The following is a 15,338-nucleotide window of genomic DNA, read 5'->3' on the forward strand; positions in this document are numbered from 1 at the left end:
ATTGCGTCTGACGCGAAATTTCACTTCCGTTATTTTTCATCATATTGGAAACTTCTTCATAATTTTCAGAAAAACGGCAACTATCAAAAATCCAATCTCTCTCTCTCTCTCGGCACTTCCTTTCCGTTTATCTTTTTCATTATTTACTGTGCGGCTTTCAGGCTTTCAAAACCACTTAAATAGAGCTTACTATCAGCATAATTGGCAAAAAAACAAAGTGTATGACGACATCCTTTTTTTTAATATCCAAATAGCAGGAACAAAGTTTACTACGAGCATAATTGATAAAAGAGCGTAATTTACAGCTATATGCATTTTGGTTTAGCTTTTAGACTGTCAAAATCATGGAAATAGAGTGGGTCGTAAACATAATTAACAAAAGAGCTTAATTTACAGATACATACATTTTTGTTTGACTTTATGACTGTCAAAATCATGCAATTGAAGTTTTCTTTAATTACTGTCAACAAGCTAGCTAAATTCGAAGTTCACCATTATTCTGATACTAGAAAAACACTCGTCATGGTAAGACGGGTGAAAACTGCTTTCTACATTTAAACGAAGCAATCGCCTGTTTGGATTTTGATAGTTGACATTTTAACCCTAACTCCAGTGTATTAACCCTATACTCCAGTAGATAGCGTTCATGGTTGATCGCTTTTTTCATTCTCCTAAAATTGCAGTCTTACCAGTAAAACGGTTAAGTGACCGGATCCAGTTCAGCAATGTCAAAATAAAGCATTTGCCAGCATGAAAAACACCACCAACTCATTTCAGCCGCGGACTGCACTTTCGTGCTTATTAGCACTCATCAGCCCGGCATAGGAAGTGACTGAGCAAGTGCTAATAAGGACGAAATTGCAGTCCTCGGCTGGAATGACTGAGCTAGCGATGTATTTCATGTATTTCTGCCTTAGCCCTGGCTATAGGGCGGTAATTTACTTATTACATTTCCCAGCATGTCAAACATGTCGAAAAATATTACCAAATTGTCATGCCGTGACGCAAGTTTCATTGTTGGTGACGTCAGAATCGTTACTCGATTATTGGCTATTACATATATGAGGCAGTGAGAAGCAAAGGGATGTAAGTGGACATTTTCACGTTTTGAGTAAAACGTGTTTAAAGATAACATCCCAGGTAGGCTTTCATTCATTTTTTTTTTCTCTAAATCATGCTGCATAGCAGCAATTACCAGGGCTACCAATCCCATCTCATGCCCCAAGACAGACGAGGGGTTCACCCGTTCACCTACCATGTTTACTGGTTATCTCCAAATTTTTAATTTTGCCACTTATATCCATGGGCGCCCATATGCAAAGTTGAAAGGAGGGGCTCAAATATTTCCCCCGTGGTTTAACTGCATATTTTCCACGTGGAAACCGATTTCAGGGCAGATTAGAGTCATTAAAATTTGACATTTTTAATAACTTATTCATTAATGGCTGGAGAAGAAATGTTTTTACATGTTTGCAAAGAAAAAAGTACTTGAAGGAAGTTCTAATTACAAGGGGGGGGGGGCTCGAGCCCCCCCCCTTGCCCCCCTATATGGGCGCCCTTGCTTATATCCCTTTGCTTTTCACTGCATCATATGAGGATTTGAAAACAAGAAAGGAGAAAAACTGTTTTAGTCTGATTCTGATAAGAAGATGATTGACCTTGGACGCGCACTCTTATTTTAATGTTTAAAGGGGAAATATTTTTGATTGGCATAACGCCAAAAATACTACTAATGAAGTTTTTCGATTTGTAAAATTGAATGTATAACAACGAAACGTATAACAATGAACGTATAACAACGAAAACAATATTCGAGCAACTCATTAAGACTTCCACTAGAAACTTCCACCATCAAGTACCACGCATCGCCTCATTCTGCGATTTTTACTTCATTTGAGCAAGCATTCCGTTCTGGCTGGGATAAAGGGGTGCCCACAGTGGGGAATTATGGTGCAAGTTGTGGCATCAAAATGGGGGGGGGGATTTAAAAAAATTATAAATATATTTAAAATTTTTATTGATTTGTTTTTAATTTAAACTATTTATTTTGTTTTGTTTATATTATATTTCATTTATTTTTTTAGTTTGTGTGTGTGTCATTGGTGTAGCACAGAACTTTTCTAATAAGATATTAGTAATAATTAAAAATAAATAAAAAAAATAGTTTAAAAATAAAGTAAATAAAATTTTTAAAAAATAAAAAAAGTAAATAAAATAAAAAGAGAGAGCTAAAAACTAAAAAAAATAAAAAAAAGGAAAAGAGTGTTGAGAAAAATTTGGGGAGTGGGGGTATTTGCCATTGAACTTGGGGGGTGGGGGCCTCTCTGCCCGGATCTGCGTAACTGCAAACCTCGCAGTATACGGGGCGGAGGAGCACGTTCTTAAAATGACCACCGGCACAAGAAATTGAAAAAAAAAAACTAGAACTTGGACTTATTAACGTTGGAAATATACACTGCTGGCCTCTGGGGAGAAGCCCTGCAGATTTTATTGCAAGGGGCCCCAACATTTATATATCCGGGCCTAACTCCGTTGCAGTCACGGTTAACTCACGTGCAGTGTACTTACCTGAAAATATTTTTTACCATCTTTTATCCAACCGGTGACGATATCACTTCCACGCATACCTCCATTCGAGGAAAGTCCAAGTCCAACATATCCGTGCGCTTCAACTTCAACTTTGAATTTTATCCAGACAGTCTTATCTTTAGAGCTATATGTTGTCCACGATACGTGAAACCTCCCATGTCCATCTAAGACAGTGCTATGATGCCAGTCATCTTCTTGGGCGATGGATAGTACAAAAAGTAGAACACAACTCAATCGTTGCAACGTCTTCATGTTTTTGCGCTGAAAACTAGTTTCAGTCGATTTAAGGAAAAATGGGTATTGTCGAGAGATTGTTGTTGGTGACAAAAAGCGGGAAGTGCTTTGTAATCAACATTAAGTAATTATTCGATACAGTTCCGGAAGATGCTTCCAATGATTGGTGGGGAAATCGAGTGACGTAATAACAATTCTAGTTGACGATTTCCTTCAAAATTGCAGACAACGTGTTGAAAGAGTCATACATTTGGAGTTCACGTTGAAATATGCATATTTTTAAAGAAATTTTTTTATTTTCGCGCAATAAGTATGAAGTTTATGAGAAAAAATGAGGGAAATGACCGTAACATATTGTAACGGATTCGGTGAGACTTCCAACTTTCTTGAAAGGACGACACAGTTCTTGATTAAGAATACAGGAAATTTATTTACACTATGTACAGGGAAGATCGTCAACAACTGCTAAATTAATCATCAGCAATTAAGCAAATATCACATAACACCGTAAACTCAACGGTTACACACGTATTTACTTCCAAATACGAAAAACAACACAGCGAAATGCCTCGCAATAAACAGAGCTAATACACTCTCAGTTCGAATTCTCAATCGAAACTAAACTTTTTATCACGCGGGACGCTTTTATAAACATCCAAAGAAATCTCTCAAATATTCCACAAGATTCCAAACGCTTCTCGAAAATAGTAGACCGTTATCAAATTTTATCAATGAACAAAAAAGAAATAGGGGGATCGTATACTTCAGCCGAATGTATAGGGGTTGTATATTCATTACGGGAAACTATTTACAGGTTACGTTACTACAATAATTACTATTTACAGAATTTGTAACAATATGGAACATGATGAATTGGGAGGGAAATATCACATTGCTCAAATTGATGAGGTCATTTTGCTCTCATGCTTCAAAATTTTGCTTTAACTGAAATTTTATTGTTTTTAATTACTAGATTAATTTATTTGGTGGGTTATTTTGCCTTTTAATGGAGCTTTTAATGACTCTTTATTTAGTTGATAGATTCTTTTACTTTGATTAAACTTTTAATTGTTATTTCATGACTTTGTTTTTGACGATTGATTTACTTATGTAGATGGGTATTATCCACTCAATAGAATTTTCAGTCTTGCTTAACGGATTACTTCGTTAAAAAAAAAAAATTAACATTTATCTTAAATTTCAGCACTATTGTTTTTGGCAACGTTTTTACAAGCAAATAAGAGCTGTTTGGCTATAGTTGGGTTATACCTAATTTGGTAGCGTTGTAATGCTGTGATTAGGATCTGCGTAGCTTTCACAATGCTGCCAGGTTAGGTTTGCCATAATCATAGTTGGGCGAAAGATTTTTAAAACGCTTCATGTGTTTCATGGTATGATAGCTCCCTAAAAATAAGCTATTGATTTTGACATATATGTAGCACTAAAACCTTAAAAGTAGGCAAACGAAACTAATTACAGAAATTCGTGGCAAAATGTGAATATCACAAAAAAAAAAAAAAAAAACTATGAAGGCTTTTGCAAAGCACAAAATGTAATTCAGAATCTAGTATGCTGTGCAGTTTTAGTTGCTTTATCTGAGGAAAGATATTTCTGTATTGGAAATGGTTCAAAGAAGGGTAAATAGACCAGTAAGGGAACTTTCAGATTTAGATTATGATACCAGACTTAATTCGCTTAATATGTACAGCCTGGAGCAAAGGAGGGTCAGAGAAGACATGGTTCAGATGTTTAAATTTATCAAAATGAGTGATGTTAATGGATTAAATTTTTGCACGGAAAGCAGGACGAGGATCATTGTTTTAAGCTATTCAAATCTCAGGCTAATCTGGAAATAAGGAAAAACTACTATTTTAGTTGGGTTGTGGGCACTTGAAAATGCTTACCGGAAGAGGTGGTAATGAGCAAGGGGTTGGATAGCTTTAAGAGGGCCATTGATTTTCATTGGGATCTAATAAATTGACTAGGACCAGCCTAGCTGAGCCAAGAGCCTATTGCTGGTCCTCACATTTGTATTTGTTGTATTTGTATAAAAGGACTTTTTTTTATGCAACCAGCAGTTATCAATGAAATAAAAATTACAAATACGTCCTGAAATGAAAAGTTATTAAAGTTCATGGATGACTGATCAACTGCAAAAACGAGTTCCATTTTCAGTGCTAAAACATACGTTACGTGACCCACCCAAAACTTTAAAATATCGTGCTGGTGACGATGACAGTCAAAATTTTGCAATTAGCAATGTTTGAAACGCTTTGTATATCTGTATAATAATATTCGCGTGACAGGCGAAGCAACTGCGCATATACAGAAGGAAGACTTCAGTTTTTAGAACTAAGTAATGTAATTGTGAAGGGTGACTACGACCTTGAATGTATTCTTCATGTTGGTGACACTAGTTGACTCGTTGCAAAAGGAAAAAAATTCTGATCTAAAAAACATGTCGGAAAATACTACTAAAAAGCTTTCGTGTTAAGCTGTGAGGTTATGCAATAACTATATTGCATAACTTTTGCTGAGCCTATATTGCATAACTTTTGAAGACTGAAGAGTTTATGCAATAACTATTAACTATGTCGCATAGCCTCAGCAAGAACACTTCAGGTTTAATTTATTTTAGTTTTACTTTATGTCCTTTATTAGTTAAACGTTAACTGTTACAAGTTTAATTAGATAATTTAAATTTAAAAAAAAAAATCTTTTAAGGAATATTTTATTTCCAAATTGGTAGAGATAAAATTAAAAATGTCTCTGGAAATAATTTGTGCGAAAGCTAAGTTTGGTTTTGGTTACAAAGTTCAACAATGTTTTGCTTTGTTTGTCAATCGCCTTATATCATTCTCGACATTAAGTTTGTTTCAGCACTTGTTGTTCATATAAGCTAAATTCAAAGATCCTATTCCGCTCAATTAAGTTGTAAAGCCCAGCAGTCGCCGGAGGCGGCTGATTTAGCCGCTCTGGTACTTATTATTATTATTATTTATGGTCGATTTTAATTTACTATATTGCCACTGCAAAAAAAATAAATTTCCAACTGGGAATGTATATTAATTCTGTGTTCATCAGTAACACAAAGAGGTACACTTTTTTGTATTGTATATGGGCAATTCCACGGGTAACTGACAGACATTTTTGAAGCAAAACAATAAAATATACATTGTAAAAACCATCTTTTCCCGCAGAATATTGTATTTTTTAGGCTGAATTCAATGGTATAATCAAATTTTCAAAATACATTGTGGACGATTAAAAAAAAAAGTTAAAAGCGTGGTAACTGACTGACATACTTCTTTTTAAAATACCAGTCTCTTACCATGTTTTTAATAATTATTTAAAAATCATCTCAACTGTATTTCGGGAATTTAATTATACTATTAAATTCAACTTAAAAAAATTCAATACTCCAAGGCAAAAGATCGTTTGCACAACATATATTTTGCGTTGAATCTTAGAAAACATGTATTGTTTTGCTTTAAAAATGTCAGTCAGTTACCCGTGGAATTCAACCTAACTTTCCCCTTAAGAAAAATATGCATGTTTGAACACTCAAATTTATGATTGAAAGCTAGATAATGATAAGAAATTCTCTTCATGACTTGAGCCGCACTTTTCTTCGTTTGTGGTGTCATTTTCTCGGAATTTTCGAAAACTACAGGAATGTTTAAATTGTCCTTCTTTTCTTAAAAATTCTGTTATTTGTCACTCATTTTTACAAAAATGTCCTATATTTTGTGGCGAATCGGTCACTTTGATCCCTTTGTAGCTTTAAAACTTATCATGGTAGGCTAAAACTGAGATTATTATTAGACTCAGAGGCATAAGTTAGTCCTATATTAAAGGTAACCAGATCGCTAATTCCCTGTGTAATAATTGTTTCCAAAAAATATCTGTCGATCAGCAAATCGTATCTTTGTTAAAAGAAACTGGCGAATTTTCCCCTATTAATGAAAATTACTTCGAGTTCAGACTTCCTTTTCGGAAATCCTGATAACAAATATATCCTAGAAAAACATGACTATTTGTTATCTCATCTAACAGCGAATTGACGCTTCTCGTAGATGAATGTAGTCCTTGAAAAATCAAAAAACGCTTCTAACACACTTTTAACTGTAAGGCGAATATTTTTTTTTAATTCAATAAAAGGGTTTTGCAAACCTTACATACTTCAAAAACTAACAACACCTTACTATAAAGAATGCGATATAAACTGCAATAAAGTTTTAAGATGGTTTTTGTAACTTTTACAGCAAAAGTTGAAATAATGAAAGTACGAAACGAACAGTCGTACTGCATGCTTCTGAAAGTATGTCCTTTTCATTCCTATACTCATCTAAAATTTCTTTCATGTTTCTACCACCCCCTAAAAGTTTATTACTGCGTCGAGATACCCAATAAAATATCGTGAATGCATGCGTTCATAAAATTTACATGAATTGTACCAACATATCCACAGAATTTTATTTATATTCAAAATTTATTTATAGATTTGCATGAACCTAAAATTTATTTCCATTCCTGTACACGTTCATAAAACTGCTCGTAGTAAAGAGCAGGGTTTGATTTGAAGGGAGCTCGGTTCTTCGGCTTCTTTTCAATTTTGTGTGATTTTTTTTCATAAAAGACGCAACTTTGATATTGATTACTTATGCACTCAAATAAATGCTAGTCATTTCACCTCAAACCGCCTAATGCCACGTGCCGGCATGTCTCAAATTTTGTCCATTGTTTTTTTCTAATAGATATCTATGAGATAAGCTCAAATGATGTTTTTAGATGTTTTAAACAGAAAACATGCTTAGGATAAATTTTTTCGAAATACGATTTTTGATCACTTTTTCTTTTTGAGTTTTCTTTTCGGTATAAATTTAGAAAAGTTTCTCTAATTTCTTTATTTTTCAACCAATTAAGCTGAATTAGGTATCAATCTCAAGCTAGTACTTTACTCTTTCAGTATAAACAACAGAAAATACTCTGTGAGTAGTAGAGTGGTGGCTTCTTTATCTGAAGTCAGTTTATGCTTTTTCAATTAGGAGATTTAATAAATCATACCTCCGGAAAATACCAACTAAAATCTTTTTTTTTTTTTTGAGCAATCACGATTGTTTATTGTCCTCACTTGACCGTCCTTGACGTTGTGGTTCCTTTTTCAGCTTGGACCAGGGGCCTCTGCAGCACCACCGCCCACCGTCCTCTTCTGGCGGCGCGGCTGCTCCGGTCCTGAGCTATCCGTTTCTCCTGGTCGGAGGCGTCCATGTCCTACACACACGCACGCTCACCCACACACGACTTCACACATACACTCACACATGCCTACGTGCATACACACAGGTCTACGAACACACACAGGCCTACACACACACACAACTATGCACACGTAACCGTTTAGGAGGAGAGGTAGGCTTGGGGGGACAGGAGCCGTTTCTAGAAACAAAGCTCCAGTGAGTAAGGTCCTGTCGCAGCTCGTGATTGCGAAAAACATAATTTGAATTCAAAATTTCAAAATTTAAATTAATTTTCTTTTTTTTTTTTTTTTTTTGTATTAATTACGTTCTTGCTAAAAACGTTCAAAAAATTTAAAGGGTGTTTTTTGTTGTTTTAAAATAAAAAAATTAAGTGTGTTTTGCAGAAAAATTATTTCAAATACAGTTTTCTATATCTTCAAATCCCTTCTGAGCTTAAAAAAAGGCCAAAACCTTTTCAGAAAAATAATTACTGGAATGTCAAAGCATAAAAATTGATTTGTATCAAGTGTAAATCGTTAAAAAGTTGTTCACTTTGAAAAAGAATTGTGCGAAAACCTCCGTTTTAGATTTGACAAAGAAATGAAAAGAAAAAATACCTTTTGATTGAAAATATACTAAATATTAAGAATAATAATAGAAAGGATAGTCAAAAAAATTTCTAATGGCCTTTATTTGCAGTTTTTTGAAATTATTATTTTTTTTAATTACGTACTACAGAAAAGTGTTCTACAGTCTTGCTTCTCCTCTTCTCTTGCATCACTAATGTAGACTAACTCTAGATTTCTCTGAGGAAGATTATTTTTGCTGATTGAAGCAAATTTTAAAACCTCTTTGAAACTTGTTTAAAAATTAACAGAAGTCTTAATGTTTTCCTCTTATGATACAAAGGAAATGTGCTCCACCTACCGCTTTTTAAAGAGACCCCTACATCGCTCAAGCAGAAGGAATTAAGAGAAACTTTAAGATTTTCTGCAATTAAAAAAAATGTATTGTAACTGTGACAACAAAGCTTGTCACAATTTTCACAAGAAAGGGATTTTACACCATAAATCAAATAACGCCACGCACCCAACCTAGATGGCAGCACGGGAAGGATGCTTCAAGAGAAAACCAATTTCTCTCCCTAACTGAAGAGAGAGATTTTTTTATTACCTTTGGCTGGCGTCTCCCGCTAGGATGGCGGGAAAGATTCAGATTCGAGAGGAGGCCTGGAGAAGAAGGAAAAAGAAATCCTCCGCTATGATTATTGTTTAACAAATAACTTTATTTTTTAACTTAAGTCATCATTATTTAACCAAGAAAAAAAACTAAGGAAACTAGCATCTGATACTCTTCGAAGGGAGCTGAAAGCTTGACTCTGTGGAAGATGAACTCCGATCCCAACGGAATGAAACCTGCAAGCTACAGGCCCTGGTGGGCAACCCCCTGTTTGTTTTATTAAAGATGAATATCTAACCTCAAGGAGCCGGCAGCCCTTCCTGCGCCCGGAGCCCTCATCTGGAAGAACATTCCAAAATCCGCTCATCTACGACGCAATATATGCCCCGGACCGAAAGACCACGCTCGAAAATGGCGCAGCTCGCTTCGCCCGCCCGAGCACCAATTTCTGTTTCCCAGATGTGATGAAAGGAGCTTCCTCCATTCCCCAGCGGTAGAAGTCCTCTCCCGACACCAAGAAATCATCGACAAGTAGTGTTTGTGGCCTATAAGGCGAAGAAAAAAGTGTGTTCTATGTGCGCAAGTGTTAACCAAACGGGGGCTAGTTAGAGGTCGTTTCTACAGCCCGCCGCGCGACCCAAGGTCGCCTCCGTGCTCCCTTCATATCCAGCAGGATCAGATGAGTTACCACTTTTCAATTTTTGTGCGAGTGACCTTTATTTTAGAGTTTTTCACATTCTGTTCTTCAATGATTTAATCGGTACCGTTTTTTATCACATGTCATGGTTGTTTATATATTGTGCCTGTTCTTTAAGATGTGCACCCAGTATCACAATTGAAAATGCTCGGCTCAGCTGCTAATGTTCTTAAGCAATAAATGAAGTCTTTGGCTAACGCTCTGCCGAATTTTTCTGGACATGAAAATGAGTGTGTTAAAAATTTTATTTCACAAATCTCTGATGTTGCCGATCTCGAAAAGTGGACACCCGAAAAGAAATTAATTTTTCTCAAACTAAATTTAAAAGCTAAAGCGCTTGATTTCCTCATCAATGATCCTCGAGCTAGCAAGGCAAAATCATTTGAGGACTTAGCCAAAATCTTAACAGACAAATTTTCAAGACAAGCAAATTTTCAACAGATTCAGGAATATTTTTCAGGCATAAAACAGAAGCCGAGCCAATCCGTGGCTGATCTGATTGACATGATAGAGGTTGCAGCTTCAAATTATATCAATATTGACACCCCCTCTGCCCAAGTACAGGAATTAAAGGAGAACCTAAAATTCACTAAACTATTGGAAGCCTTAAGGGGCGATATAAAAATTGAGGTTAAGAAACTAGGCCCAACAAATTTTAAAGAGGCAGCTACCTATGCAAAAAATATTGAAAGTGCATTCAAATCGGATGACATCGTAGCAAATATAAATTTGTCTTTCTATTTTCTTAATTCTTTAGCTTGGATTTTTGTGTTGAATCCAAATTCATCTTATTTTGTTCTTTTAAAAAAGCCTTTTTTAAGCAGACAGAAGGTCTACATTGTAATATTTCGAGAGGCATTTTTCACACTAAATATTTTTAATCAATGTAGATTGTCTAGTTATTCAAAATTGTTTAAGAAAATGTACATTAAATTAAATCAGTTTTGAATAATAGCGGTCATTTTTAAAATGTTACGTTAATCACAGCTCAACTGTTACGTTCGTAACACTCTAATTATTTTATATCTTCTGTGTCTAAAATAAATATTTTGTACTTTTTAAGTAGATATGATACATATGTAAGAAAATAAAACGTGTTTACTGGTACAATTATCTGGTTTAGTTTTTAAACAGAAAATAGTACATTTTTGTGTGACTAACGTAAAGAAAATATTTTCAGTGAAGTAACCAAACTAATTAAAATACCTATCTTATGATATATCAAGAAAGAACAGTCAATTTTAATGGGCCAACATTTAATCTTTTAAAATAAACATAGTTCTTATAAAAATTTGCAAAACTTTTACATTACGTAAAAAAATTTAGAGGTAAGTTTTTTGCGTATACTAAGCCTTTTCTACAACCTTGCACGTTTAGAGCCAGAAGAAAAGCATCGAATGGAGTTTTTACAAACTGTTACTGGATTTATATAATATAAAGTATGCTGAATGAAATGATGGGTCACAATTAGGGTTTTGTGAAAAAAAAAATTCTTAGATTGAGGTTGACATTTCTATGAAATGACCCTATACCCAAATGATCAGGTTCACTCACAGTCTGAAAAAATGATTTTTTATGACTACTTTGAGTTAAAATTGGAAAGAGGAAAACATTTATTTTTAATAAGAAGTACATCATTTTGTACGTGGCACGAGTGCAAGCAGTTACTTACAATATTTTAATAATGCAAACCACCTAGGTTTTTTTTTTCTTTTTTTTTTTGTACACACATTGTACACATCATTCTTCTTGCGCTTTGAAAATGAATCGACACATAGCTTTCGTCGATTATGAATTGTTAAATGAAAACTGTATTTATTTTAAAAATTTACTCCATTTCTTAATTTAATTAAAAATTATTTTACATTTTTTCTTTATTACAGAACAACTTACAAAGTCTCCTTCAATAACTTCTGTTTGAGCTCTTTAAAAAGCTGGCAGATAGAACAAATTTATTTTCTATGAAAATATGAGAAAATCAGTCTTTTAATTTCAAAAAAAATGCAAAATAAGGCCATTAGAAATGTGTTTTAAACTATCAAAAATCAAATTTTTGAAAATATCCTCTGAAACTTAAAATAAATAATTCGAGCTTACCTCACAGATCTATTCGTGAAAATATAATTGACAAAATCTGAGACATGACAGCACTGCTGACTTTTTGGTTGATTTGATGTGGGGATGAAATAATTCGCTAAGAACTATGGATCTCCCACCTTCTACACTTCTATTGTCAAAAATTAAGCACTGGTAATGAGTCTACATTAGAGTGGGCCAAAATAGGCCGTTTTTTTTTTTTTTTGGAAATCCATTTTTGATCGTACGCAAAAGTTTCGTAATGAGCTAGTTAGCACTCACAAAAAATTTCTTGGGTATTGAAAAATATCTAGCTAGCCCCTTTTGACACTGAAAAAAAAGAAATAAGGGAGACAACTCCTTTTTTTTTTTTTTTTTTTTTTTTGATAAATACAAACTGTGTTGCGGGAATACAATGGAAATGTTACTGGAATACCATGGAAATGTTACATAATGAGGCAGTAATTGTCCATTAAATGTTTGTCTGTTGCGACGGTAACACACAAATACGCTTGCGCTCCATCGCGAGCAAGAAGAAGGCCCCTAATCAACATTGATTAGGTTTAGTCATGAAATTAGTTTATTTACAAAATTAACTTTATAATTACTATTATTTTTCATTGTTTGTGACAACAATTTAAAAGCGGAAGTACTTACTTTTTGAGCAATCACGATTGCTTATTGCTTTCATTTGACTGTTTTGATGTGCTATGATTTTATTTTCCCGCCAGCACCCTCTGCAGCATCACTGTCGACAGGCTCCTCACGATGCTGCTCCTCTAGCGAAAGCCATCTCCAGGTTGCGTCAATATCCTACACTTACACGCATACATACACGCACGTACAAACACATACACACATACATACACCTACGCACATACACACACACGCAGACACCCGCACACACACCTACACACAACTACCCACACACTTATGCCTGCACACAGGCACAAACACATATGCCTACACACACATACACATCCCCCCCCCCCCCTACCACAAACACTCATACACACAACTACCCAGACACACTCATACCTGCACACAGATACAAATACACAAGCCTACATACATACACACACTCGTGATTGCGAAAACATAATTTGAATTCCAGATGTCAAAATTCAAATTAATTTTTAATTTTTTTTATTACTTTTCATTGTTTTGGCAGTAATTTCAAACCGGAAGCAAAACACGTAGATTATGACAGAGAATGATATGATGGGACTAATGATTGAGAAATAGTCTTTTTATAAAAAAAAGAAAACTGATAAAATAATTGCAAAAATGGTGTTTAAAAATTATCAACTTATATTGCAGTTTTTGTAATGCATCGCCAGTCGGTGGGTCAAAAAGTTGAGAAACGAACCAGCCTTCTCGTACTCTGTATGCTGCTGACATCTGGTAGTAATATAAGGTACTAGAAAGCAAAAATGTGGTACTCCTTACATTTATCCATTTTTTTAATTAAAAAAAATAATTTGGTAGGGAAAAAATGGAAAAATAAATAAATAAAATTGCATAAATTTATACTCGAATTAAGTTTTGATTTTTTAATTAATAATGTAATGAATAAAAGATAATGCATTCATGTATTCCAGAGGAAAATAGTTTTTATTTCGCGATCTACTTTCTTATGTACTTTTTAAACGAAATATATGTCTTCCCTTATCAATTGAAAAAGGAAACTCTTTAAACATTAGTTGCTGTTTCTTTAAACCTTCTGAACAAAAGAACAAAGTAATTTTGAAATCAATAGTTAAACTAAATTCTTTCAGATTTTCAGTATTTACATTTAAAAAAATGTATGAGCACGAAGAAAAATATCATATAATTTACAAACATGTTGAAAGAAGAAAATGTCAACCTTTTGTGTGTGTGTGTGTGTGTGTGTGTTTAAAAATATGAAACAGTAAAAAAAAAAACATTAATAGTAGGTTTTATTGGTTTTATAAAAATCGTCTAATACTCCAAAAATTCATTGTTAGGTAAAACAGCTTAAGCAGAACTTTTAAAAAAAGCAACATAGTATTAATCAGGCCCCGACAACCGCAGGAGCACCCAAGACCTGTGCCCTCTTCATGGAATTTCTAAGACGCAGTTCTTTTCCATCATTCTTTTCCATCTTTTACAATCATCTAAATTCATTTTTAGTGTGCCAATATTTGAATTCCAGGACAGGAAAATAATGAATATGAAACAAAAAAAAATTGTTTTTAGAATACATTTCTTACAAGTTCATCTCTTTCAGTCCAAACCGATCTACCACCTTTTAAATAATGCAAGAAATATATTTTTCCTCTCTCTCTCTCTCTCTCTCTCTCTATATATATATATATATATATATATATATATATATATATATATATATATATATATATATATATATATATATATATATATATACAGTGGTTGGAAGGAGCGTGCTACAAGTAGCGACGCTACTGTAGTTGCTACATTTTTGAGTAGTTTGTAGTGTAGTGAGTAGTTAACTACAAAAAAATAGTAGTTTGTAGCGATTTCTGAAAACTACTTTCAAATAAACTGAAAAAAAAAATCAATGTTCAAACGAATTTGACTGGCGCAAATTTTACACAAGTACATCAGCAGATGCAATGAGAAATAAGACTAATAAAAATACGAGCTAACCTCAGGTATTTCATTTTGACGCCATACCTGCTATCTGTTCGACGCCTTTAGTTTGTTTGCCGTCATAATTTTTATATTTCACCAATATTTACATTGAAAAAAGCACTTATTTTCGTGAAAATGAAGATATCGGCGATTTTGCGAGTTGAAAATTTGGTGAATTTTATATGAACAGACCGAAGATTGAAAAACAAAAATATTTTAGCGAGGCTTAAATTTTTGACAGTATTCACCATATAAAAAGAAGCTACTGAAACTTATAGACAAGAAGTTCCGTCTAGAACTAGACGAGCCTACTTTCCCGTATACCCATACTACTTTCTAGTACCTGATCAATATTCTCAAAAATAGCTAAAATCGCAATTTTTTTCAAACATATTTTTTTAATATTTTAAGCTGATTTCTAGGAATAAAATATTCCTTACTTTTCTTCAAAAAAACGAACAAATAAAATAGCAGCACCTTTTAAACAAAGCAGCTAATACACTTCTTTCCATTAAAAAATTTTTTTAACAGCTTTCAAAACGAAAAAATAATAATAATAAGTTCATTAAAATAAATACATCATATAAAAAAAATCGTTTCTTTTTCCCCTGTTGCCAAAAATAATTTTTTAAACGAATTAATGCACTTACCAAAATAAAAAAAAAACAATAAAATGTCAACTTAAAGAA

At 33.7% G+C, this 15,338-nt stretch overlaps 1 protein-coding gene across 2 annotated transcripts in view; it reads right to left on the minus strand.

Moving 5' to 3' along the window:
- LOC129222142 (DBH-like monooxygenase protein 1) overlaps positions 1 to 12,794 on the minus strand; it is a 95,224-nt gene extending 82,430 nt beyond the window's left edge. Inside the window, exon 1 of one of the 2 annotated variants that reach the window (XM_054856597.1) lies at positions 2,569 to 2,874. In XM_054856597.1, the coding sequence (XP_054712572.1) occupies positions 2,569 to 2,841 (273 nt within the window). In that variant the 5' untranslated portion in view covers positions 2,842 to 2,874. Of the gene's footprint in view, positions 1 to 2,568; positions 2,875 to 12,672 lie in introns of those variants that run through there. The other variant, XM_054856598.1, reaches the window with a different exon arrangement.
- Between the last annotated feature and the right edge of the window lie 2,544 nt (positions 12,795 to 15,338).

This window comes from Uloborus diversus, chromosome 5, assembly GCF_026930045.1.
Source record: "Uloborus diversus isolate 005 chromosome 5, Udiv.v.3.1, whole genome shotgun sequence".
Lineage (NCBI taxonomy): Eukaryota > Metazoa > Arthropoda > Arachnida > Araneae > Uloboridae > Uloborus > Uloborus diversus.